This window comes from Mixophyes fleayi, chromosome 8, assembly GCF_038048845.1.
Source record: "Mixophyes fleayi isolate aMixFle1 chromosome 8, aMixFle1.hap1, whole genome shotgun sequence".
Lineage (NCBI taxonomy): Eukaryota > Metazoa > Chordata > Amphibia > Anura > Limnodynastidae > Mixophyes > Mixophyes fleayi.
The window spans coordinates 138,323,264-138,348,574 of NC_134409.1; the positions used below are offsets into that span (position 1 = coordinate 138,323,264).

Consider the following 25,311-nt stretch of genomic DNA (forward strand, 5'->3'; position numbering starts at 1 on the left):
ATAATATACATGGGCAATGCTGCATGCACTACTGTTAGGTGCACACAGCTCCTTTTTCAAGTAGAGCCGTGTGAAGCGGGGGCAGGGTCCAGCCACCTCAATTATACAGTGCCCTTGGTTTGGAGGGGGTTTCCAGGCACTAGGAACCCCCCCCCCCCCCCTCGATTTGCCTATATGATGGTTTCCCCTCTCAATTAGAAATGGGATGTAGCAACTGGTGAGGTCCTAATTAACTGTTACCGACCGGTGGTTGGCACGTTTTCATGAGTAACTGCAGCAAGGTTTAGAAAGGTGAGGGTTGGTTTTCGTTGTGTAGTGTCACTGCTTGACGGGTACTTCAGACCAGTGCGGGTGATATAACAAATATCTGTAAGTAAGTGAGGAAAAATGTCAACAAGTAATTAGTTGGGAACAAGTTGCGGTCAGTTTGATTAGCAGCTTGTGGCGTTCCTTTCTGGTTTTGTTTCACTCCCTGACCGGTTCTTCAGACCGTTGAAGTCGTTGCGCAAAACGACATGGATAATACAAAACAAAGGTTGAATATTTCATCATAGTTGTCCTATGTGTACCTATTATCTTTGTGCTCCTCGAGGCAGGCATTTGGTTGTGAAAGCAGCCCATAGCAATTGTGTATCATGTAAAGACAGGAACATTGTAATAATATAAAGTTGAAGTGTATCCTGGTGTCTAGAGAAAACAAGGAACTCTATAGAAAGGGTGACGGATGTGTCAGTCTGCGGAGTTGATCCTTGTATTGGTCTTTGAGGAAAATTAATGATAAGATTATCTGAGAAATAGACCTCTGGTGAAGGCCCAATATTGGGGGGAACACTATAGGAGACTTTTTAACAGTGTGACTACATAAGTCCCCTGGTGAAGGACCTATATCGGAGAGAGCACTGTGTCTGCAATGCAGCTAGAGACCTGCTGTGTTATTACTTTGACTGAAGATTTTCTAGAGACCAGTTGTGTAACACGGGAGCCTGGCAGACGAGGTGTTAAGTGCGTATTGTCGCTAACCAATAACGATTGTCGAACCTCGATTTATGTTTCCAACGCACAAAGATTTATTCGCAAAAAGTAGTATAATATATTCAAGCGAAGTGATAATAAGTACAGCCGTAACTTATCGCAGGCGCTCTGGATCCAGTGTACAGTCATTCAATCCTGAAGTCTGGGGACAAGATGTCTGAACACTAGATGAGAAGCTGCTGCTTATATGCACACAGGAATACAGTAAAACAATGAAGATGGTATAGCTTGCTTCTATTGGTCCAGGTTTCAGGAAGGTCCAAGGGGTTGTCAATCATTGGCTAGTTCATCCTAAAGAATCCAAAGGAGGGGGTCATCTCTCCAGGGGATATGCTCTGCTCTTCCCGCCAAGATTCCTTAGTCTTAAGTAGTTCATAATTCCCTTTCATTCATAACTTTTGTATGCACTCTGCGATTCCTTCACAGAGTGAACCAAACAGTAGAAAATGTTAAGAGGTTTATTATGATACCACACATGATATGATTCCTTCAACCTGTTCCATATATTTCACTAATGTGCATATAACTTATAATATAAAACATAAATACTACTATATTTCGACATAAATGACTATGTGTTGCAACTACCATTAATGTGTACTATTTTACAAGTATGCGTGTTTGTGCGAATGTATGTAAAAGGCTAAATACTATTGCTGCCACGTGTTGCAGCTGCGTACGCCCTTTTACGCCGTAACGTGCCCTTTTACGCTGTAGCGTACCGTACGCATATTTTCAGACAAAGACAACCAAGTTTGCTCGATTTTAATTGAAATGACTTTATCTAATTTGCTGACTTCGACATCACATATACTTGTTCCAGCTGACATATGTCTGGCCCAAATGCTACTATATTAGAGCTGAATGCATTTTGAGATGCGTCCGAATGAACATTTGCATGTGATTATGTTTTTTTTTACATATGCCTTTTCCTATGCACGTTTGGGGTGCAAATGTGTCCATTTCTAAATGTGCCCCTTTGTGACCAAGAGCAAACATTGTCATCTAAACAGAAATCAAAACAAACCAGAGAAATATCTGTGGTACAGAACAAAGTTTGCTTGTAAATCCCCCTACAGTAAGAGTCCAATTGTCTAATTTATTAAAGTGAAAACTTTTAGATTTTTAATAAACTTTAGTAAATGTATATGACTCGTACAGCTCTCAAGTGACAAATGTTTTCTACAATTATAATTTTTATTTTCTACAACTATAATTAAACATCTGAGACTTTGCAGAAATAAATTACAGCCGTGTGCTCATGGGACAGTGAGAACCTGCCTGCTGGGGCTATAATCTCATAGATTTAAATATATCAGTATTGGGAACATATATCCACTAGCAATGAATAAAACTGCACACAGCATGTGTCGTACTTTTTTGTGCTGCATTGTTCAGATTGATAATCCTATTTGTTTTGCTCTATGTCAGTGTGTTTCACAGTAGAGGAAGCCCAGTGGGGCGATGATGATGAAGAACCTCACAAATATGACCGACTTTCTTCTTATTGGTATATCAGATCATCCACAAACCATACATGTTCTCTTTGTGACCTTCCTCCTCATCTACCTCATGACTCTCATCATAAACCTTCTAATCATGTTCTTGGTCCTCACCGATTCCCAGCTTCACACTCCAATGTATTTCTTTCTTGGCAACCTGGCCTTCCTAGACATGTCGTACTCATCGGTTACTGCTCCAAGGATGCTCTTCGACTTGGCAACCAAAAGCCGGTCGATATCATTTCCTGCCTGCATAACCCAAGTCTTTTTCTTCATTTACTTTGCCAGCTCAGAACTCTTCTTGCTCTCGGCCATGTCCTACGACAGATACACGGCCATCTGCCACCCCCTGCATTACACTCAGATCATGTCCCGGAGTGTTTGTACTTACATGGCGGCGGTAGTTTGGGTCCTTGGCTTTCTCTACTCCTTGGTCCACACACTGTGCTCACTCAGGCTGACGTTCTGTGGTCCATACACCATCCACAATTTCTTTTGTGACCTCCCTCACTTGTTCCAGATCTCTTGTACTGACACTTCTATAAATATAATAGTCATATTTATTGTAGGTGGGATTCTTGGGTTAGGAGCCTTTGCAGTTACATTTTTCCCATACATACGTATCTTAAACACAGTTCTCAGAATCCAAAGTAACAATGGAAAGCTCAAAGCCTTCTCAACTTGCACGTCTCATCTTACTGTAGTCTTCATTTTTTATGGCTCCATTATTTTTATTTACTTTGTTCCCACCACCAGTAATCTCTTTACCATGAACAGAGTGATATCAGTGACTTATGCCCTAATTAACCCTTTGTTTAACGCCTTGATCTATAGTATTAGGAACAAAGACCTTAAGACTGCGCTAAAGAAGGCATTTCATCACATTTACTCAGAAAACTGGAGTGCCTGATCCTCATTCATCGACAGAGGTGTCCCAACAAAATATGGCCAGTTATGACCACATGATGGAGAACGAGCTCCTGGATCTGATTAGTTTTATACAATTTGGGGTTGAAACATCAACTTTATTTAATTTAAAAAAATATACAGTTGTAAAGTTGTCAATAGATTGCAATGTCTTCCCAAATTTTCCCCGAACTATCAGACCTGTTGAAAATTATCAGCTGTCACTTCAGCTGTATTTCCTGTTCTGAGACATAGAGCAAGGAATATACAGCTTTGCGAGATAAGTGGTTCCAACACACAGTTCATTGCAAGCATTGAAAGACAGAGAAACTGGCCTCCAGCAGATTTATACTAGTTACAAAGAACGTACAAGTCTTTTTTCCTAAAACTGAAACGACATACATATATAACATACTTATCATGTAATTTAACAGTAACAGCTCGTCTATGTAACATTTCCACAAAGATCATCCTACATTCTCATACCAGACCAATCAATGCATTTTCTGCTCATAATTACTTACAATAGCCGTTCCCAGAACATAACAAGAAACATGAATCATTTGTACTGTTACACAATTCTAAAAATGAAATAAATATGATTTATAGCCATATTAACTCTTTTCATACATTAGTGATGTAGAATTGTTGTCTTTAAAATATCCCCTAACAAACTAAGAGATCGATTCATATGAATTTTATAGTACAGCACTGTAGCAGCACATACGCAGGTGATAATATATTGAATATATTTCATAGTACATCTTTCAAGAGTGGAGACTAAAGTTGGTTATTCATCAGGATGAAGGACACTGTTTTATCCCACCCATATTTAATTTAGAAAATTGCATTTGAATACTTGTAATCCCCTGTTTAATCTTAAAAAAAAATATTAATTATCAAAATGTATTTGAAACCTACTTTCACTCCTGGGGGTAAATATATCAGACTGCGATTTTCCGTTTCCAGCGATTTTCTGGGGTGAGTTTTAAATTGGCGATTTATTAACCGGCGAATTAATGTAAAATCACCGGAGAAGTGTTTCTTTCCAAATTGCCATTTTCAAAATCGCTACAAATCGCAGTTTCAACGTTCTCCAATCGCCAAATGTATGAAGCTGCGATTTTGCAAACTCGCCCGAGTTTGAATTCAATATCGCCCACACTGCTTTCTATAGGCGAGATTGTCAAACACATCACAGTTACACTGCAGGGCAATGTTAACATAACAGGAGCCACAATGGGAGTTTAAGTAAACCATCTTTTTTTTGTAGAAGGGCAAAAATAATTAAACATTTAAAGTACAGACTTGTGACACTACATTTGCATGCTGACACTTGTTTTACCACTTGTAGTACCACAAATATGTACTTTTTAATTGTGTCCCCCATCAGGAAATTGTAAGTGTGCCGTATCATAAATATATAAATATTTCCCCACTGGTGATGACATAGTAAGTATTAATAAAAATTTTAAAAAAACACTTACATATAATCTATAATTAAATTTGGGCCATTAATTTATTCTTAAAAGAAATTGTCCCCCATAAGAAAATTCATAATCATTTTTGCGCCTCTTTAAAAAAAAAGATGGTTTATTCAAACTCCCATTGTGCCTCCTGTTATAGTAACATTGCTCTGCAGTGTAACAGTGATGTGTTTGCCAATCTCACCTACAGAACGCAGCGTGTTGTATCTGGTGGTTTTGAATTCAAACTCCAGCGAGTTTGACTACAACACAGGAGATATAAGGGTTTTAAAATCGACACAAATCGGCAAAGATTGGATTTAGGAAAGTCAATATCGCTGGTTAATACATATGGTTATTTTGCACTTCAAATCGCAGGTTATCTCTCGCGATTTGCGACAATTTTAAATCGCCAAAACAAATCGCAGCTTTATATATTTACCCCCAAATCTGTCTCTATGGGATGTATTCAATAAAAGGGGAGGAATCTAAAGATGTTTCTTAAAAACGTCTTTGATTGGGTGACTATACAATTTTTACACAATGCTCTATTAAAAATGATTTATTTGGGAAGTAAAACCATTCTTTGTCCTTTTGTAGTCTTTAAAACAGTATTTTGTCTGTGCTTTAGTAAAGCATAATTCCATATTTAAATAATACCTGCAATAAAGCTTATATAAATCTCTGTGTTTTGTTTCATTATTCTCGTGACCCTCAGAAATACCTCTTGTAGGAGCTGTGACCCCCGGTATTTGGGTTGTGCATTTTAAATGTAATAGATTTCTAGTAGGGGAAGGGCAACGTGTAGTCACAACACAGTGCTATGTGCAATGATTGTGTTAACTACAATTCATAATGTCCATGGCGGACATACAGCTTACAGCAGCGCTAAACACTGTCTGTGTCTACTGTGACATCATCAGCAAGCCGCTGGTTGAATCATCACAGCGAGAACACCTGCAGAGAAGGTAACAATAAATGTTAGTGGGAGATGGATTTCCAGAGAGTCCCAGGACTGCTACAGTAGAGCCTGCTAGACGGAGCAACCAAACTAAACAATATTAATCCACAGCAATACAGTCACTTCAGAATGATCTCTTTTATCTCTATTATAATGACTTGGCGTCAGATTTGGCTCAGCGGAATATACTTACCACTCAATATAGCACAACTTTGTAGTCAGCACTCATGGCTTATGACACAAGGCTCAGCACGTTATACTAAGTACTATATATGGTTTATACTGGCATCACATATGGCTGGTCATATTTTGTCAGGTGCTAGATCAGCTCAGTCCAGGATAGCTCCTAACTTTTGAATATATTTGTGGATACCTGGTCTTACTTCTAAGTTCCTAGGGAGCCTGTCTTGCTTCCTGCTTTGCAGACATATTTAATGCAGTCAGTGAGTATATAGTAAGACAGGCTGACAATAGCTGGTGATGACTTTTAAAGTTCAGCAATGCACCTTGTCTCCAACTACATTAGAGGAGGGAGTGTAGGTAAAGATAACAATATATGGTAAAAACATACATGCGGGTCTGTGCAATGGAGTTTGTTTAAGTAGCTGACAAACTGGTAAGTGTAGTGTACCAGCAATTGGATAGCAAATGGTCCATGCTCTTTGCACCTGGCCCATCCTCCATCGTTTAAGGGGCCCACAATGTTTCTGCTCAAGGTCCTATTTTACCCAAGATCAAACCTTTTAACTTTTACTACGTTATTTTTAAAAATGTTTTCTAACCTGATAACTGTTAGGTGCACAAAAAAATCCACTAAAATGGGGAAAAAGCTGCACCAATTTTAACTTCACTCCCTTCCCCTCGCCCCACCCCCACAGACCAGAAATAAGAGGAAATTGTACGAAAACAATAAACCATGCAGAACAATAAGAGTCATTTACAAAATTGCATCTTCTGCAATGCAAATGCACCTTTTGGGGCAAATAGTCTAATTGTTATGCTACGCACATGGGGCCTGATTCATTAGTGATCTTATCTGTCATTGTTGGCTTATCTTAAGCAAATCCACTCTGTGCATGCTCAGAAAAAGGAGATAAGAAGCAAAATCCACTGCGTAAGCGAAGAATTTCTTAAGTTAAGATGAAAATCCATCCTAACTTCACTCCTATCTCCCCGTTTCTTCTTAAAAATAAGCATCTTATCTTTTGCACAAGATAAGATCACTAATAAATCAGGCCCATGGTTTTTGCAGGGGTGGAGAGTTTTACATCTTCTGATGGGAGTAGCCTGAGGAAGGCCCTGTTGTGGGCACCTAGTTATGAACCCACATGCGAAAACTAGATGCCCCAATGAATTATATCTCCCATAGGCCCTGATCATGTACACACTCATAATTTGTTACTATCAACTCTGGATCACTTATTAATATGTACAGCAAGTCTCAGACTCCAGGAACATGAATATAAATAGAATGTAGAAGCATCGCTAAAGCTCATTGAAGCTTACTGTATGCTCTTCAGCCCAAACCTCATTTTAGCTTTTGTCACTATTACTTGCACTACTGAGATGAAACGTGGGTCCCTCTAACATCTTGGGCCCCGGCCTATAACCCAAAACACTGCATTTACATTCCACAACTTCTTAAGTGAGATGAAAACAGGTTTGGATCACAGAATGGTTGGGCCTATAACAAAATTTTGGTGAGGGCCCCACAATGATCCACCCACCTGGGGAAGAAAATCAGAGCTGAGGTGGCCTTGAGCATGTGCCGCCCGGCAGTAACGGCTTAGGCAGGGGTTTGAGGCCCATTTCATGAGCCAGCTGAAAAAACCTACTGAGCCCTTCCCGTTGAGCCCTAATCAACTCTTCACTTCTCAGTTAAGGTAGACGTCCAGCCGAGTCATTCGACAATAGAGAGGAGACAATGCTTCTCCAGTAGATTCAAGAGAATATATTCGTCCCTTTACTTTTCTAGCCAGAGCTGGTACTTCCACCAATTCCACACTATCTCCTGGTATGGTGGACCAGGTCATCTGGACAAGGCATCTGTATCTGTTTTAATTCTTCCCAGCTCATATTTGAGACTAAAGATATAGATAGGGCACAAGGGGTCTGGTCAAATAAACCAACCTCCTATGTCCTGTTGCATCTGGCGGTTCAGTGGTTCTGGTGCAGGTGATGGGGCTGTTTCTACATTACCCTACAAGTCAGTGAGCCTGGCTAATATACGGCACTGTCCTTCTTCATGCTCCTGATATAAGACTGCCCCTAACCCTTGCCTGGAGACATCAATTATTATTATTATTATTATTATCATAGATTTGTAAAGCGCCACAGTGCTCCGCAGCGCCGCACAGTAGGGAAGACAAGGACATACATAAAACAGGGACATACAAGGCAGACAAAATGAATGCAGACATGAAAACAAAGGGTATGGTTGACCCTGCTCATTAGAGAGCTTACATTCTAAGTGAAACAGGGCACAGCTAAAACAAGAGGAGCGAGTGTGGCTTAGAGTTGAAATTGGGACAGTTGTGAGGGTGCATTAGTGTGAATAGTGTTATCGAGGATAAGGTCACCTCTAAAAAAGTGACGGGTTTTCAAAGAGCGTCTAAAGATTTGAAGGCTGTGGGAAAGTCTCATTGAGTGTTGTAGGGAATTCGATAAGTGGGGAGCAGCACGGGAGAAGTCTTGTAGGCGGGAGTGAGAGGTGGTTACCAGAGACGAGACAAAGCGCAGGTCAGAGGTAGATCTAAGAGGGGGGAGGGAGAGTATTTTGATATGAGATTTGAGATGTATACAGGGGTGGTGTTGTTGAGGGCTTTGTAGGTAAGGGTGAGTAATATGAATTTCATTCTGGAGAACACAGGGAGCCTGTGTAGGGATTTGTAAAGTGATGCAGCAGATGTGGAGCGGTGAGAGAGGAAGATCAGTCCTGCAGCACCATTTAGGATGGATTGAAGTGTAGATGTATGTGTAGAACATACGGTTTCTCTGGATCTTTATACACCAGAGCCTTTCTCAGATGTTTCTTCAATCCTTGGAAAGCTACCTCAAAGAGATTCATTTATTTCCAAAGGATTCATTTATCCTATATGGCCCATATACTTTGCCAAAGAACACTCCTTGGGAGGCAGGTAACTCTTAGTCAAATTGATTAGTGCTTCTGTGACCTTTAAAAACTGTGGTACAAACCTCCTGAAGTAGCTACAGAAACCTAAGAAGGACTTAAACTTCCCAAAGTTTGCCTACTTTGTCAGGCCTGTGTCCATTGGTTGAAGCAGGATTGGTGGTTATGCCTTGTTGGCTGCATATTTTGCTGACTTGTGGAAAAACTGACATTGTCACAAAACAGCATCAGCCCATTCTCTACAAGTCAGTCTAGAACTTTGAATTGTCTTTGGTTGAGGTCTTCAAGAGTTCACCCACACACAATCAAATCATCAAGGTTCTCCAGCACTTCCTGAAGTTCATGTTCCCCACCTTTCCATCCATGACCGTCTGTAACATTATGGGGGGAGGGGGTACAGAACTCCCTGAGACATCCTCTACAACTGGTAGAACCCCAGAGGACATAGGAAAACAGTTGTCCTCTAACTCGTATGCATTTGGTGGTTCCCACTTCTCAAGTCCAGTAATGAAACCACTGATTATCCACTAGATAGTCTAGGGCTTCATCAATTCAGGGAAATGTGTCCTGGTTCATTATAGAACTTTTGTTAAAGGTTTGGTTGCTAACACACATCTAGATGTCACCAGTCTTCGTTTTGGCCACAACAATTAAAAAAGCACTCACTGACCACTACGACTCCTTTGTCTAATAGACCTCTGTAGTGATATCTCATATCTTCTATAACAGCAGGCGCTAACCTTCTCTGCCTCTTAGATGACCTCTCTTCTTTAAGACAAATGTGATGCTCAACTACTTTGGGCAGCCCCAAGTTTCACTCTCCCAGGGAATATGCTGGACTTCTTCATCTCCTTTATCTCCATCTACTTCTCGATTGGAAGGACGTCATTGTCATAGAACTTGAAACTCTCAGGCTGGAGCATTTTACTCCTTGCACACTCCTTCTTTGAGTACAAACAGTAAGGTAGCAAAAATAATCTTCTCCCCCAGCTCTTTGCAAATGTTTAGACTATATTAGTATTAGTGCCCTCTAAACAGGGGCATCTAGTGGGCCATCAGTAGGCTCTGGACACACTAAAGAAGAACCTTGAACCCCGGCCACTTCTTTCAGGAGCTGGAGAGTCACAGTGGCATACCAAAGGTCAGGATAACTCTTATTGCTAAGACTACTAGGCCGACAGAGGCTGTGGTTGGACTTTGGCTAGATGCCTTCTCAAATTAAATAGTCTTGGTTGGTGATGTGTACTGGCGATTTCAAAAAAGGCTTTCATAGCTGTATAAAGATATATAGATTTATCTTATATAAGATTATATTAAATGTGTTTCATATGCATGTGAGAACCATGGAAAGGCTATTAGTATCTAGTCTCAAAGGACTAGTGAGTAGAGTTAACAGCATAACATTTATTTGTCTAAACTGAAAGGAACACATAACATTGGAAGAGCGTTGTGATTGGTAAAAATAATACCATTAAAATGTAATAAGTTTTTCTGACAAAGAGAATATGATGTAATCCCGAAACGTTATGAACTTTTGTACTTTGACTCTTTTATAACAAAGCCGGATCTCTGAATGTGCGGATGTTCTACTTGTTTGTATACTGGGGGTACCAGCCTAGCTCACCATTATATTGTTTATATCTAATGGACTCAGAGGGAAGACCTAGAGTAATCCAGCTACATAAGTTACCCCATTATCATCATCATCACCATTTATTTATATAGCGCCACTGATTCCGCAGCGCTGTACAGAGAACTCACTCACATAAGTCCCTGCCCCGTTGGAGCTTACAGTACCCCACAGCTAAAAGGTTTGCCAGCCATCAGTGCTATTACATTTATGAAACTTTTATTGTTATAAAGTATAATATATATCTACTATATAAATGCCTAGTGGCGTGTGTGGGGAAAAAAAACCAAGCTGCAGCACCACCTGCTGGGCAGAGTTATACACTGACCTATATATTTCTTGAAGGAGAAGTGACAGTTGGGAGTGGTTGGTGGTTGCCGGGGGTGACAGTGTGGAGTATTTAACACCTTAAGTAGCTTGATGAAGGATGTGGCGATGAAGATGAAGGATGAGGTGATGGAGAAAAATGATGAGGTGGTGACATGTGGACAAAACCACGCTAAAAAAGGGCGCTTGCGTCGGGAAGTAACGCTCTTCCCCTGAGGAGGCCCAAATGCATGACAAGAACCTTTTTAACACCTTAAGTAGCTTGATTTGACTAGAATGCATGAGTATCATGCACGGGTTAACTTGTATATATATATATATATATATATATATATATATATATATGTGTGTAGAGAACAAACCTAAACTCCTGCTGATCCATCTATTTTTATCTATTTTGATTGCAACAATGGGCAATTAAATCTTTTCCAATAAATGCAACTTCTTCCACGTATTATCATTCCCAACAGGATTTCGTCTCTATCTTTGATTTCCCCAGGGAAGCTAAGGAATTATTTTTGTTGAGCTACGACTAATCTCCGGAGGTTTTGATATGAAGATTTAAATACATCTATTGTTCTATATGAGGTCTAAAAATATAGACCATGATCCCAGCATTATTCACAGGTATAAGGATGACTCCTTTATGTACCGATTCCAAAGAACTTCACAATAATGTTTTATAGAATTCTATACATACTCTATATTCAAATATATAGTATACAATATTTTCACAGATTTTCATTTTAATTGCCCATTATGACACATTACAGTGGCACCAATAGAGGAATAATTTTCGAGAGATGTTTCCACCTCATTAATTATAACTCCTATAACATCCAAAAATATAATTTACAGCTCGGAATTGCGATTTTGCTCAACAGAATGTTTGGAATTGTTATAATTTACAGCAGCTGAATTAGAGGCAGCTATGGATATATTTGTCACTGCTGTGTGCAGGGGGGGTTACAGCTGTTTTGGAAATCTAATATATTGTAAGAAAGCTAAAAAGAACTGCGATATCGCTACTAGCAGGTATTGTATAAGTTTACAGGAAGATACTGATCTGTTTGATTCAAATGTTTCATTCCCATTTCATTCTTATATATCATTCAGGATTTTGATCCTGATTTTGATTGATCCTTTGGATAACAAAACCTGAACATTATATTGTGCGGACATCTGTTATGTTAAGCAATGCTGTAGCACAGAATACATTAAAATCTCATTAAACTAAAAAGACTTTAACTACTATGAACCTATCTGATTCCCGTTAACTTCAGTTCATACATTCTGCTACCGAAATCAGTAAAAATATAGGAATAAAATCATTTCTGTCCATTTTCAGCATTGTTTTTAGTGGTGAAAATATTTACAGAGTGTTTTTAATGTTTAGAAGTCTTAGCAAATGTTTTTCGATTTTGCTTTGCAGGTTATTAACCTTTTATGGAGCATTCGCTGTAAGTGTTAAGTTTCCAGTCCTATGAAATTTCTACCGTCAATCTCTTTAGAGATTTTAAAAGATGAAAGGAAAGAAGATTTCTGGGGGCAGCCATTGCTTTTACCACTGAATTCATTGCCCTGGCACAGCTGATAATCTATATGGGTTTTTGATAGGGTAAGTAATATAAAAAGGATACTATAATATTTTTATGTTCCCAAATAATGCTAAAAATTAGTGGCCTCTTAGGTGCCAAATTCAAATCAGCAACATTATTATCTGGTAACTATAGGGTATGCAAAAATAAAAATGAAACCCTTCTATACTGATAGTTAACAACCAAAAATAAACAGTGCTAATAATTCTTTGTGTCACCAAATTAATACTATGCAGCAATGCTAAGTATAAAGAGTGGATTCAATAATTGTATTATTTAAATCCATAAAGAAAAAAATCTAAATAATAAATGTCTATAAGTATGATAGGCTTGCAATAGTAAAAGGTAATATTTATTTATACAAGATAAAGTGTAGATAATGCTATGCAAATGGAAACGCCACAATAAATGATAATGGAACAGATTAGCCTCCAATAGTACCAAAAGTAGCCATTGATAACCCAAGCAACACGAATTCCTCTGAAGGATATAAACTGAGTGAAGAAAATCAGGATAATAATAGCTCGCATTCGGGAATACAATTACCTGTATCTACAACTGTTCATTACTGAAACTGTGGATTAAAAAATTAACAAACCAATAGTCTTATAATGAATTCATCAATTCCAAATGTGGTCACTGATTTAGTTGGCAAATTGAAGATACTGAACAAAAATTTGAATATGTCAAAATATATTTAGTCAAATGTTAACAATATGATTTGAAAAATTAATTATTTGAACCACTTACATTCATAATATCAAAATGTGTGAATTATTTTTCTCCTAGTCTTTCAGTTCTCCGTGATGGGAAACCAAACCCTATGGTCTGAATTATCCCTGTTGGGAATGGCTGACCTTCCAAACATTCAGCTTCTTCTGTTTCTGCTGTTCCTCTACATTTACTGCATGACCCTGATGGGCAACCTGCTTATCGTCCTGCTAATTGTCATGGACTCTCACCTCCATAACCCCATGTACTTCTTTCTTGGGAATCTGGCCTGTCTGGACGTGTGTAGCTCTTCCCTCATTTCACCACGGATGCTCTATGATCTCAACACCAATCGTAGGATGATTTCCGTGCCAGCTTGCTTGACCCAAGTCTTCTTCTTCATTTATTTTGCTACTTGTGAAGTCCTCTTACTGGCAGTGATGTCTTATGACCGATATATTGCTATTTGTCAACCTCTACACTACATACAGGTCATGCATTGGAAGATGTGCATCCAGCTTGCAGCAGGAGTTTGGACCCTTGGCATGTTGTATTCCTTGATACATACACTTTTTACATTGAGATTGAGTTTCTGTGAGTCGAACGTCGTCCAGAGTTTCTTTTGTGACTTATCCAAGTTGTTGCAGATCTCCTGTACCGACACGTTCATCAACATGTTGTCTATATTTCTCCTGGGTGGACTCCTCGGACTATGCTCCTTACTGATGACCTTTATCCCATACATCACTCTATTCTCAACAGTTCTGAAGATCAAAGTCAAGGACAAGAGGTTTAAAGCTTTCTCCACGTGTACCTCTCACTTGACAGTGGTCTTCATCTTCTACGGAACCCTTATTTTCAACTATTTTAGACCTACGACAAGTTATCATCATGCAGCAGATAGATTGGTATCTGTTTTTTACACTGTGATTACACCTCTGCTAAATCCTCTGATATACAGTCTGAGGAATCAAGAGCTAAAAGCCGCTCTGCAAAGATTTTACAAAACCTATAATATTTGTTAAAAAAATAAAAGGATATATGTTTTACCTTTGACTGATGGAGAGTTGGAACTTATCGTGAGACATTAAAAGATTTTCATGTTGCAATCTCACTACAACCCCCTATATGCTATATCCTTGTGCCTGCAAAGCACAGCCATGACCTCTTGCGAGAATCCAATTGTCCATGCAGATGTTTTTTATTTCCACTGAATTTAGATACAACAGATCTGTTGCAGATTGAGCTGTTTTCCTATTCATGAGCTACAAAACTGAACATATCTTCCTGGGAAATAGAATTATCTGAAGGCGGGGTACCCCTTTAAGTTTGTCTTGCTCTGAGGGGTGCTGTAGTAGGGAGCTACTAGTGTAATCCTGCTCAGTTAAGGCTCCTGTCATTTAAAATTAAAAAAACGTGGAACATCTAATTCACATGGGGTTAACTCGTTCTGTAATTACCAAATCATCATTTACAGACGCAAAACCAGTGAAATTGTTATATGTCTTGAACAGAAAATTTAGGCTACAGAATATTTCTCCAGTTGACGTGGAATTACAAGTCACCGTATACCGTCCTTGCTGGACCTGCGAGGTCAGGATTATAGAACCACAGAACCATCTCTGGTCTAATGAGATGGATTCAACACAACACAGCAGAAACATTGTACTACTTGGAAAAACCATTTATTGTAGCCTATAAGATAAGCAATTTACAGAGGACAATGAAATCTCCGTGTGGGGTCTTGTCATCCAATGGAGTCACGCACATAGGGTTCTCAATAGTTTAGATGAAGGTTGTTAAACAGCCCTTAGCCATTATTCATTAAATAATTAAGCAGTCAGGGATTTGAAGAGGTTTGTTAGGGTGGAGCTTCGAGAATCTTCTGTTTATTCAACTCCTTTCATGAACTCCAGAAATTCTGCAAAGACATTAAGATAATATAAGTTCTCAAAGGGAATTTAATGTGAAATACGTTAATTATGTAAACACACACAGTGCATTTTAAGTCATTCCTATACATAAGGATCTTTTGACTGCTGTACATTTTGGAACACAATTTTAATTTTAAACATTTCTGTATAAACATGGATATAAAGTAACTTGATAGAACTCAGAGGAACGACCGAAATTCCTTCTCCAAGGTTGCACTTCTTACAATGTATGGCAACATTTACATATTTATTTCTGACATGACAAAGTGTTTTATCATACACGAGCAACACAGATTTTAGTAATACTTCTACTGTGAGAGCTATAAAATTAGACGCACAAATAACATTGTAGTAAATGATCTAAGATACCAACCATCATAATCAATTCTGCCGTCGTTATTTTTGTCCCCGTCTCTCATCAGTTCCTCTATATCATCCTCAGTGATCATCTCCCCTGTTGCCTCCAACATTGTCTTTAACTCTTCAAGGTCAATATATCCGTCGGCATTTCTGCAGAGAGATAGGAATACGGTTATATATATATATATATATATATATATATATATATACATACATACAGTGGTTGTGCGGCTTATATATTGTGAGGGGATCATACCCAAATACAACAGGGAACATTAGGGAGGAGGTGAGAGATTTCTAGGACACATGTACAAACAATAACATTCAATAAGACGCTTAACCTTGCATGTAGACTTATTAAAACTTTTATGGATGCTAGGAAAAGCCTGCGACATGAATATTATTACACATTCAACTCTTAATAATTCTTTTAGACAAATAAAGAGTTATTGTGCATTTAGTGCAATCATCACTTAACTAAGTCTATTTTCTGTTGTTAAACACAGGCAAAATCCCTTCTGCATCATAGGGGGTTACTCCAGCTCTCTGTAAGTAACACTGATCACAGTATATCAGGATAATGACCCGCATGAGCGAGGAGCGGTCAGTATATTATCACTTACTTGTCAAACATGCGGAAAATATCTGATAGCTCTTCCTCCGATTTCCCTTTACTGTCGTCCTTCATACACCGAACCATCATCACCAGGAACTCGTCGAAGTCTACGGTGCCGCTTCCTGCGGACAAATGATTCTATTAGGAACCTTCTGCAGACAAATACCATAGAAGTTACTGTATCTAACATGATCTCAGCTACTCACCGTCTTCATCCACCTCGTCTATCATCTCCTGCAGCTCCTCGGGGGTGGGGTTCTGGCCCAGCATCCTCATGACTTTCCCCAGCTCCTTCGTGCTGATGCAGCCGTCCTCTGCGTCTTGTACGAATATGTCAAACGCTGCTCGGAATTCTGGGAAAAATAAAGCGTTACATGGGAATACAAATAGGCTCTACTGTAGTAGGCCATATCAGGTTTATATATTCATATTAAATGCTTTATACGCATGTACTATAAGAATTATGCAACTAGGGAGACATAATATTATGAAATGAGTATGTCCTGATTAGTGGGATGTTTTGGGTGGGAACAAGGCAGCTCAAAACACTCTACAAGCTATAAACAAGATAAGGAAAGGGATTTTCGGTGGATACATTAGTTGAACTAATTTTAATTGCTGTTTAAATCTACCTGTTCATTGAAAACAGGGGGTAGATTTTTGGAGACTTCTAAAAGGAAAAGTGGACGTGTTGCCCATAGCAGCCAATCAGATTCTAGATGTCATTTATGCAGTATAGACTAGGAAATAATAACTGGAATCTGATTGGTTGCTATGGGCAACACCTCCGCTTTTCCGTTTTACAAGGTTTGATACATCTACCCCAGGGAGCTACACAAAAATTTAAAGGACATGATCATACTGACAGTGTTTGTTCCAATTTCAATAATGTAATTCTTGCAATCTCATTTTCTGCCGCTTCTGCACAAAATTTACAACAGCGCTCAGAGATTATTGCGGATTACGGACTAGTGAAGTAACTGCACCTATTTTCAGCACCAATATGCAAAACTAAGATTTTGTTATGCAGGATGAGATTATCTAATCAGATAACAGTGGGGCGAGGATGCATGAAACGGCCGTTCCCTATTTTGGGGTAGTGTGTATTTTTTTTAATTTTGGAGATGTTGCCTATAGCAACCAATGAGATTCTAGTTGTCATTTTGTAGAATGTACTAAATAAATGTTAACTACAATCTGATTGGTTGCTATAGGCAACATCTCCACTTTTTCAAACCCGCAGTTTAGTAAATATACCCCTAAATGTATAAAGGGGATGGTTCTAACATGTTAGTAGGTTGAAGTGGCGTTTCACTCTTGCGCACTATCTGCATTTCCAGCCAGATGCAGATCGATTATTCTGGGGGCAGTTTCAAGGATTTTTAAAATCGCCAGTTTGCAAACCTCAGCGTGAGCGGGGATCCATATAAACAGCGCAATGTATGAAACTGCGGTTTACAAAACTGCTGAAAAATATTCACATTTCTGTACATGGTTCTCATCAGTGAGATTAGTCAAATTGCTGCATTTTGAGTTTGAGACCTATAAAAAGATGCCTGATTTATAGTTTCACAGATGATCGTTAAAATTTGGTCACAGAGCAACTGCAAAAATACGCTTTGATCCAAATCTTACATTACCTACAAGTGCAAATATAGCATGACGAGATGTGACTGCCATCGTCAACAAGACCTAAACGTGTATCTTAAAGATACATGTTAGTCCAATCTCAATGCATCACACATCAGGAGCGAGCTGATCCTGCTTGTTGACCGGGTTGCAAACCAGCCAATTCCTACAAACCAAATGTGGGTCACGTCTTTTAAAACTGGCGTACATCAGATCCGAATGAAGCGACTTTAAAACCGCATGAAAAACCACAATTTTATGCGTCCTCAGTGAGTTTAAAAAGAAGGGGCTATTAACCCTTGCACTTAAATTCAAATTTGCAATGACTGAATTAATTGACAGTCAAACAATATCTAAATTTTTTTCAGTGGATTGTAAAGGTTCAGTGATCTGAAACAAACTGTTGTTGGCTGATTCTTGGCTGTACTCTCCTCATAGCTCCTAATCTGACAGCAAATCAGGGAACAACAGTAAAAGTAAATTATTTTATTTATCAAACTGAGGAGAGATAAAAAGATAATTGTGGGGAAACAAGGTGACACGTTTCTGATTTGTAGGAAAACTATGTTGCAATATTTACGAATTTGTTTTGTCAATTTGAAAGAATAAAATAATACAGAATAAATATTATTGGGCTTCATAATGTGTCAGAAAATTCAATAGAATTTACCATTTTTCTGTTCTTCCGTAAGTTGTTCAACCTGGAAAAGACAAAAGAGATTTCCTGAGTGTTTGGTGTCTCCTTGTGACTATATAACAGGGCAGCAATTCACCGTTCACAGCACAATAAAAATAAATAACACAATTAAAAAGTTCTGGATGCGTTTTAAATAACCTCTGGTCCACAAACCCCAATATTTGGGCTGTATAGCCCCAGTATAGAGCAGTGCTGTAATGTAGATTGTTGGGGCCCCGGGGCAGCTCATTGGGGACCTTGTGAAAAAAAAAAAAAAAAGGCTGATTTTTATAATGCTTAAATATTCTATACTGCAACTACCACATATGATATACGTTAGAAATGAACGTCAAGAGGATAAACACTTCAACCAATCACGATTTTTAGCGCAGAATTAAATATAAAATGCCGGGGCAAAGAATAAGGGCAGTGCTTAAAAGAAAGTGGTCAACATGCAAGGTACCGACAAAATCATGAGATTAAGGTGCATGACCCGCGATTTATGGTGCCCTGGGGCTTTCAAAGCTGCCTCCCGGCCCCACGGCCAGGGGACCAAGTACAGCTCTGTACCCATGCTAAATCTAGGGAACATACACAACAAAAACATCAATATCTTCATAAGAATCAAAAGTTCACAAGGAGCAGCCGATATAAAGGATATTTCAGTGACAGTGATGAGAATATTGTTTCACTAAACTACAAATAGTATTAAATAGTTATAGACATAGTTATACACCCGCTAGGAATCAGGGACAGTAACTGATACTGTAAATAAACGCACATAAGAGATAATTCCCCTTATTGGGAATAGAAATCAAAACTAAATTACAACTATATCGCATCACATGATTGGGGATCATAAATTAACATGGAAACCAAACTAATTAGATGTCCTAAAACACCCACTGCGTTACTTAGCTGTAGGGATCATAGTATTATGCAGAAATCAGACTTATTGGAGGGCAGATATTGTAATATAATATAATATTGCTGATCATTAGGTCTGGGAGAGGCTATCAAAGGGTTAAACGACGCAGTCAGCCAAAGCAGCACTCCGAGAACTTGCAGCAAGTACGTCCATCTGTGTTACAACAATCATATTGTCCTCCCCTTGTAGAGTTATATTTATACATTTACATACAGTAATCCCTGTTGTATGTGATCTATTTCTGGCCCAGAGATACAGCAGAGGCTGCGATAAACCGAAATGTTCCCAAGAGCGCTGACATTTATCCCTTTATCTCCTCCAGCTACATCTGGCACCAGTACTGGAACTGTGACCAATTATAGCCCCCTGTTCCCATTACCTTATGTAGATATGAATATGCAGGTACTACAGATATAGACATGAGGATGCAGGTACTACAGATATAGACATGAGGATACAGGTACTGGGATATAGACATGAGGATGCAGGTACTACAGATATAGACATGAGGATGCAGGTACTACAGATATAGCAATGAGGATGCAGGTACTGGGGATATAGACATGAGGATGCAGGTACTGGGCATATAGACATGAGGATGCAGGTACTGGGCATATAGACATGAGGATGCAGGTACTGGGGATATAGACATCAGGATGTAGGTACTGGGATATAGACATGAGGATGCAGGTACTGGGATATAGACATGAGGATGCAGGTACTGCAGATATAGACATGAGGATGCAGGTACTGGGATATAGACATGAGGATACAGGTACTGGGATATAGACATGAGGTTGCAGCTACTGGGGATATAGCCATGAGGATGCAGGTACTAGGATATAGACATGAGGATGCAGGTACTGGGATATAGACATGAGGATGCAGGTACTGGGGATATAGACATGAGGATGCAGGTACTGGGCATATAGACATGAGTTTGCAGGTACTGGGCATATAGACAAGAGGGTGCAGGTACTGGGGATATAGACATGAGGATGCAGGTACTGGGATATAGACATGAGGATGCAGGTACTGGGGATATAGACATCAGGATGTAGGTACTGGGGATATAGACATGAGGATGCAGGTACTGGGATATAGACATGAGGATACAGGTACTGCGGATGTAGACATGAGGAAGCAGGTACTGGGGGTATAGACATGAGGATGCAGGTATTGGGGGTATAGACATGAGGATGCAGGTATTGGGGGTATAGACATCAGGATGTAGGTACTGGGGATATAGATACAAGGATGCAGATACTGCGGATAAAGACACGAGGATGCAGGTACTGGGGATAAAGACATGAGGATACAGGTACTGGAATATAGACATCAGGATGCAGGTATTGGGGATATAGAAATGAGGTTGCAGGTACTGGGATATAGACATGAGATTCCAGGTACTGGGGATATAGACATGAGGATACAGGTACTGGGATATAGACATGAGGATACAGGTACTGGGATATAGACATGAGGTTGCAGGTACTGGGGATATAGACATGAGGATACAGGTACTGGGATATAGACATGAGGTTGCAGGTACTGGGGATATAGACATAAGGTTGCAGGTACTGGGGATATAGAAATGAGGATACAGGTACTGGGATATAGACATGAGGATGCAGGTACTGGGATATAGACATGAGGATGCAGGTACTGGGATATAGACATGAGGATGCAGGTACTGGGATATAGACATGAGGATGCAGGTACTGCAGATATAGACATGAGGATGCAGGTACTGGGATATAGACATGAGGATACAGGTACTGGGATATAGACATGAGGTTGCAGGTACTGGGGATATAGACATGAGGATACAGGTACTGGGATATAGACATGAGGATGCAGGTACTGGGATATAGACATGAGGATGCAGGTACTGGGATATAGACATGAGGATGCAGGTACTGGGATATAGACATGAGGATGCAGGTACTGCAGATATAGACATGAGGATGCAGGTACTGGGGATATAGACATGAGGATGCAGGTACTGCAGATATAGACATGAGGTTGCAGGTTCTGGGGATATAAATATGAGTGATTTTCACTCCCCAAAAAGGATTATATTCATATTTTATCCAGCTCTCAGCTGGGAGTTTTCAGATCTCATTTAATACTATTAATTAGATCATCATATTTTATTTCAGCTGAGAATCTTATTTCTTGCCACATTACATGCAATGTATTACCTAGCGTTACACACAGAAAGTGATATATATATATATATATATATATATATATATATATATATAGATATATATATATATATATATATATATATATATATCCATAGCTTCTAGCTGAGGATTTTTAATGAGGTTAGTTATGATTGACCTTTATGTTTAATTCCTGATGTTGAAAAGATATTTCAGTCCACAATGTACCTGAACAAGGGTCTGCGTTCTCTCTATGTGTGTATCTAACATCTCCTCAATGCACTAATCTAATACTGATTTATGTGTTAGCTTTATACATATGTGCTGAGGGTGTCGTGAGAGGGGGAGGGGGGCAGAAGAAAGAGGGGAACACCATAGATCAGCTTTTAAATTATTATTTGTACATTTTGAATTAATAACTTATTGGGCCTGACTCATTAAGGAAAGTAAGGCAAACAAAATTAGTAAGTTTTCTTCTGGACAAAACCATGTTACAATACAAGGGGTGCAAATTAGTTTATTATTTTGCACATAAGATAAACACTGGCTGCATTTTCATGTAACACACAAATACTTAATAGCTTTAGTTGTACAATGAAATTTAAAGTTGACCTAGGACATACTCTACCCCAACTATCAATCTGCCATCACATTTTAAATTTACCTCCCCCTCCAATGTAACATGGTTTTGCCAAGGTGCAAAGTTACTCATTTTTTTGCTTTACATTCCTTAATGAATCAGGCCCATTGTCTTTATTTACTTCCCAGTTGGCTATGAGCTGTATAAGAAGTATATATTTTAATTAAACTGTAACTGTTAGGAAACTAGATTTTTTTTTGTGATATTAAAGTGGAAGGGGGACCAAAATCAGATCAATACAATCTATGTGCACATACAGTACAGGTGGTATGTTTGTTATTTGCCAATTGTAAAGCGCTACGTAATCTGCTGACGCTATATAAATAAATGTTGATGATGATGATGATATTTGTAGTGTTTGGAGCACCAGCTGCTCTTAGGGTTCTCGCCGCCTTCAACCCCCGTTCAGGATAGAACTCTAAGAAATAAACTATCGCTCCAATGCTGATGCTGTTTGTTACAGTAACAGACGGGCTGGAATGTATTGCCTTAAACACAAACAGTCACTCCACCTAATCCACCAGAGGTTTAACAGTTTCCATTTTGGAATCAAAGCTTAAAGAAAATATTTTGAGGCATGTGTCTTATCTAAGCCTTGATAAGCGGCGTGTGGCGGATATTTGTTGAAATAAACAGGTGTAGTGTAATCCACAGCTCCATTGTCTGTGGGAATGTTACTATATATAGTGCGAGGATTGTGTACTCACACAACGTGGAACGTTGAAGTTGGGTATATTTATTAAAGTCCACATTTCATTTCACGGTTTTATATATAAAATTAATAAAATGACTCTGTGATACAATTAACAATAAAGTGAACACATCGCCCATACACAGAGGACCATTAATGATGGCATAAATATTCAGTATTAAATAATCAGCCAATCAATTCACTGGGAACTAATGAGGTCGTTGAGGCACAATGTTACACTTTGGAGGAGAAGCGAATATCCTAGGCGCATTAAGTGTATTTCCTATGTTTGCCGTTTCGTACAGCAAAACAATTTGCATAATTCTCCCATGATCCCCTGCTCCTCATAGTATAGCCTGGTATTGTGACTTATATCCACCAGTACAAGATGATGTATAAGAATGAGATAACTTGTATATCTTTATCAACCCCTCATTAAACCAACATGACTTGAGTGCAGGAGTTACCCTGCACAGCTGACTAACCCTAACTTAAAAAGGAAACAGCTCTTAATAGTAGATGAAATACAAGAACATATTTTGTTGTAGTCTTTCATATGTGTGTGTTTAACATCATTCTCACCTGCATATGTTTCCCAAGCCCTCCTCTGCATGACATGTATGAAGCACGTGTGTATGAAGCATGTAGGTGCGCAAACAACAACACTTCTCTTAAATAATTTTTGCACCCAAGTAGAAGTTATTGAATACTAAGTTATGAACACTAATCACACAAGCGTCACTCAAGATTTTTCGGTGCCGAGCTGGGCCCCCGGATGGCTGTATTCACTAGGAACGTTTGATTAATTTGCAAGAAGCTGGATAGAAATAATGATTAGGTTACTCCCCGCGTCCTAACCAGCTGCATTCTGCTCTCCTACAGGTGACTGATAAATACTATTCAATTTGGGAATCTCCATTTTGCTTCATAACCACCCAACAAGGCCGTATCACTAATATTTATACATGCAAAATCAGGACAAAATAGGCCCCGCCCCAACCAACTCAAACCCCACCTACTATCGATGGAGTCCCATGTTCATATGTGTAAGTCCCGCCCCTTTCGAGGTCAGCGAATCAGGATGTTTGGGATATTTACATCTGTAATTACTGCAAGAAGCCGTGAATACTGCACAAAGCACTAAGTAAACTTGTGTCTAATTGAATCGGCCTCTTAGTATATATTCTCCCAACTGAACATTCACCTATGCTCCGAAATTACTTTATATTACTAAGTCCAAAGATGCCTGGATAGATACATTGATATTATTTCATCCCAAATTTATATTGTTCTAATAATGTTACCAAATTTTTTCTTAGTATTTGTAACTTTTACTTTAGTGTCCCATGAGGTGCAGAACTGACATTCAGTTCCTCTTTCCTTAATAATAATAATGCAGATATAGGCAACTTAAGGTTCTCCAGTAGAGGTGGAACTACAAGTCCCAGCACTCCCTGACAATGAAAGCCACAGTTCTAAAACACAGTCTTCATTAGTCAGGTCATGCTGGGATTTTTAGTTCCACAACAGCTGCGGAACTTCCTAGTGTGTCATAAATGATATATAGGACACCTCCCATGTTCTGTGTAGCCTGCGAGTGATTATGATACATTGTGTCATTGTTGGTATTTCAAAGATAATAATAATAACAACACAATCTTTACACTTGTAAACTCCAACTATTACAAAAGTAACAACACAATAATAGGATATAATATAATATTCACTATAATAACACTACTATCAAACACACACAGAGAATTGCACTAGTGCTAAAGATATATCATGTCCATGTATATTATTATAGATGTAACACTTACTGCAGCCTTATAGATATCATCCATGGTGAGAGAAGTTAACGAGTGGACTCAGGAGACAGGAATCTGTGCAGAGTAACAACAGACAGGACTTATATGTGTGAGAGGCTCCGGGCACCCACTGATGTCACTTAACAATATCTGTCCAAACCTTTTTGGGAAAACTGGACAACTGAAGAGCTCAGTGTCCCTATTTATACACACAGCACAATCCAGGGCTGGCACAAAGCTGTATTATACTTTCTGCGTGTTTCCCAGCTGAGATGTATTTACTAGAACTCAGCGATAAGTCACGACATTTCAATAAACTTTAGCTGAGCTGCCACTTAAATATAATTTAGAAAATCCTATATATGGCCAAAAAGGGGTATTTAAGGTATAAAAGATATAACCGTTTGAGGAGACTTTACAATATAGATTATTATAACACACAACTACAAACCTCGCAGCGCCCTATAACTGGCAGTAACACACATAAGGGGTAAATGTATCAAGCTGAGAGTTTTCAGGCGGGTTTGAAAAACCAATCAGATTCTAACTATCATTTATTTAGTACATTTTCTACAAAATGACAGCTAGAATCTGA

General features: G+C 38.9%; 3 protein-coding genes across 3 annotated transcripts; 2 read left to right on the top strand and 1 right to left on the bottom strand.

Annotated features, from left to right (window-relative positions):
- Nucleotides 1-2,502: 2,502 nt before the first annotated feature.
- LOC142100280 (olfactory receptor 1G1-like) lies at nucleotides 2,503-3,444 on the top strand. Its single transcript, XM_075184207.1, has one exon. The coding sequence runs from the start codon at nucleotides 2,503-2,505 to the stop codon at nucleotides 3,442-3,444; it is 942 nt and encodes a 313-aa protein (XP_075040308.1).
- A 9,914-nt stretch (nucleotides 3,445-13,358) lies between these two features.
- LOC142100281 (olfactory receptor 5B12-like) lies at nucleotides 13,359-14,288 on the top strand. The gene has a single exon (XM_075184208.1). The coding sequence runs from the start codon at nucleotides 13,359-13,361 to the stop codon at nucleotides 14,286-14,288; it is 930 nt and encodes a 309-aa protein (XP_075040309.1).
- A 644-nt stretch (nucleotides 14,289-14,932) lies between these two features.
- Nucleotides 14,933-24,877, bottom strand: LOC142100208 (troponin C, slow skeletal and cardiac muscles). The gene is made up of 6 exons (XM_075184141.1): nucleotides 24,729-24,877; nucleotides 18,473-18,503; nucleotides 16,380-16,526; nucleotides 16,181-16,295; nucleotides 15,571-15,707; nucleotides 14,933-15,184 (listed from the first exon to the last, which is right to left on the bottom strand). The coding sequence occupies exons 1-6, from the start codon at nucleotides 24,750-24,752 to the stop codon at nucleotides 15,153-15,155; spliced, it is 486 nt and encodes a 161-aa protein (XP_075040242.1). The 5' UTR covers nucleotides 24,753-24,877; the 3' UTR covers nucleotides 14,933-15,152.
- Nucleotides 24,878-25,311: the final 434 nt, after the last annotated feature.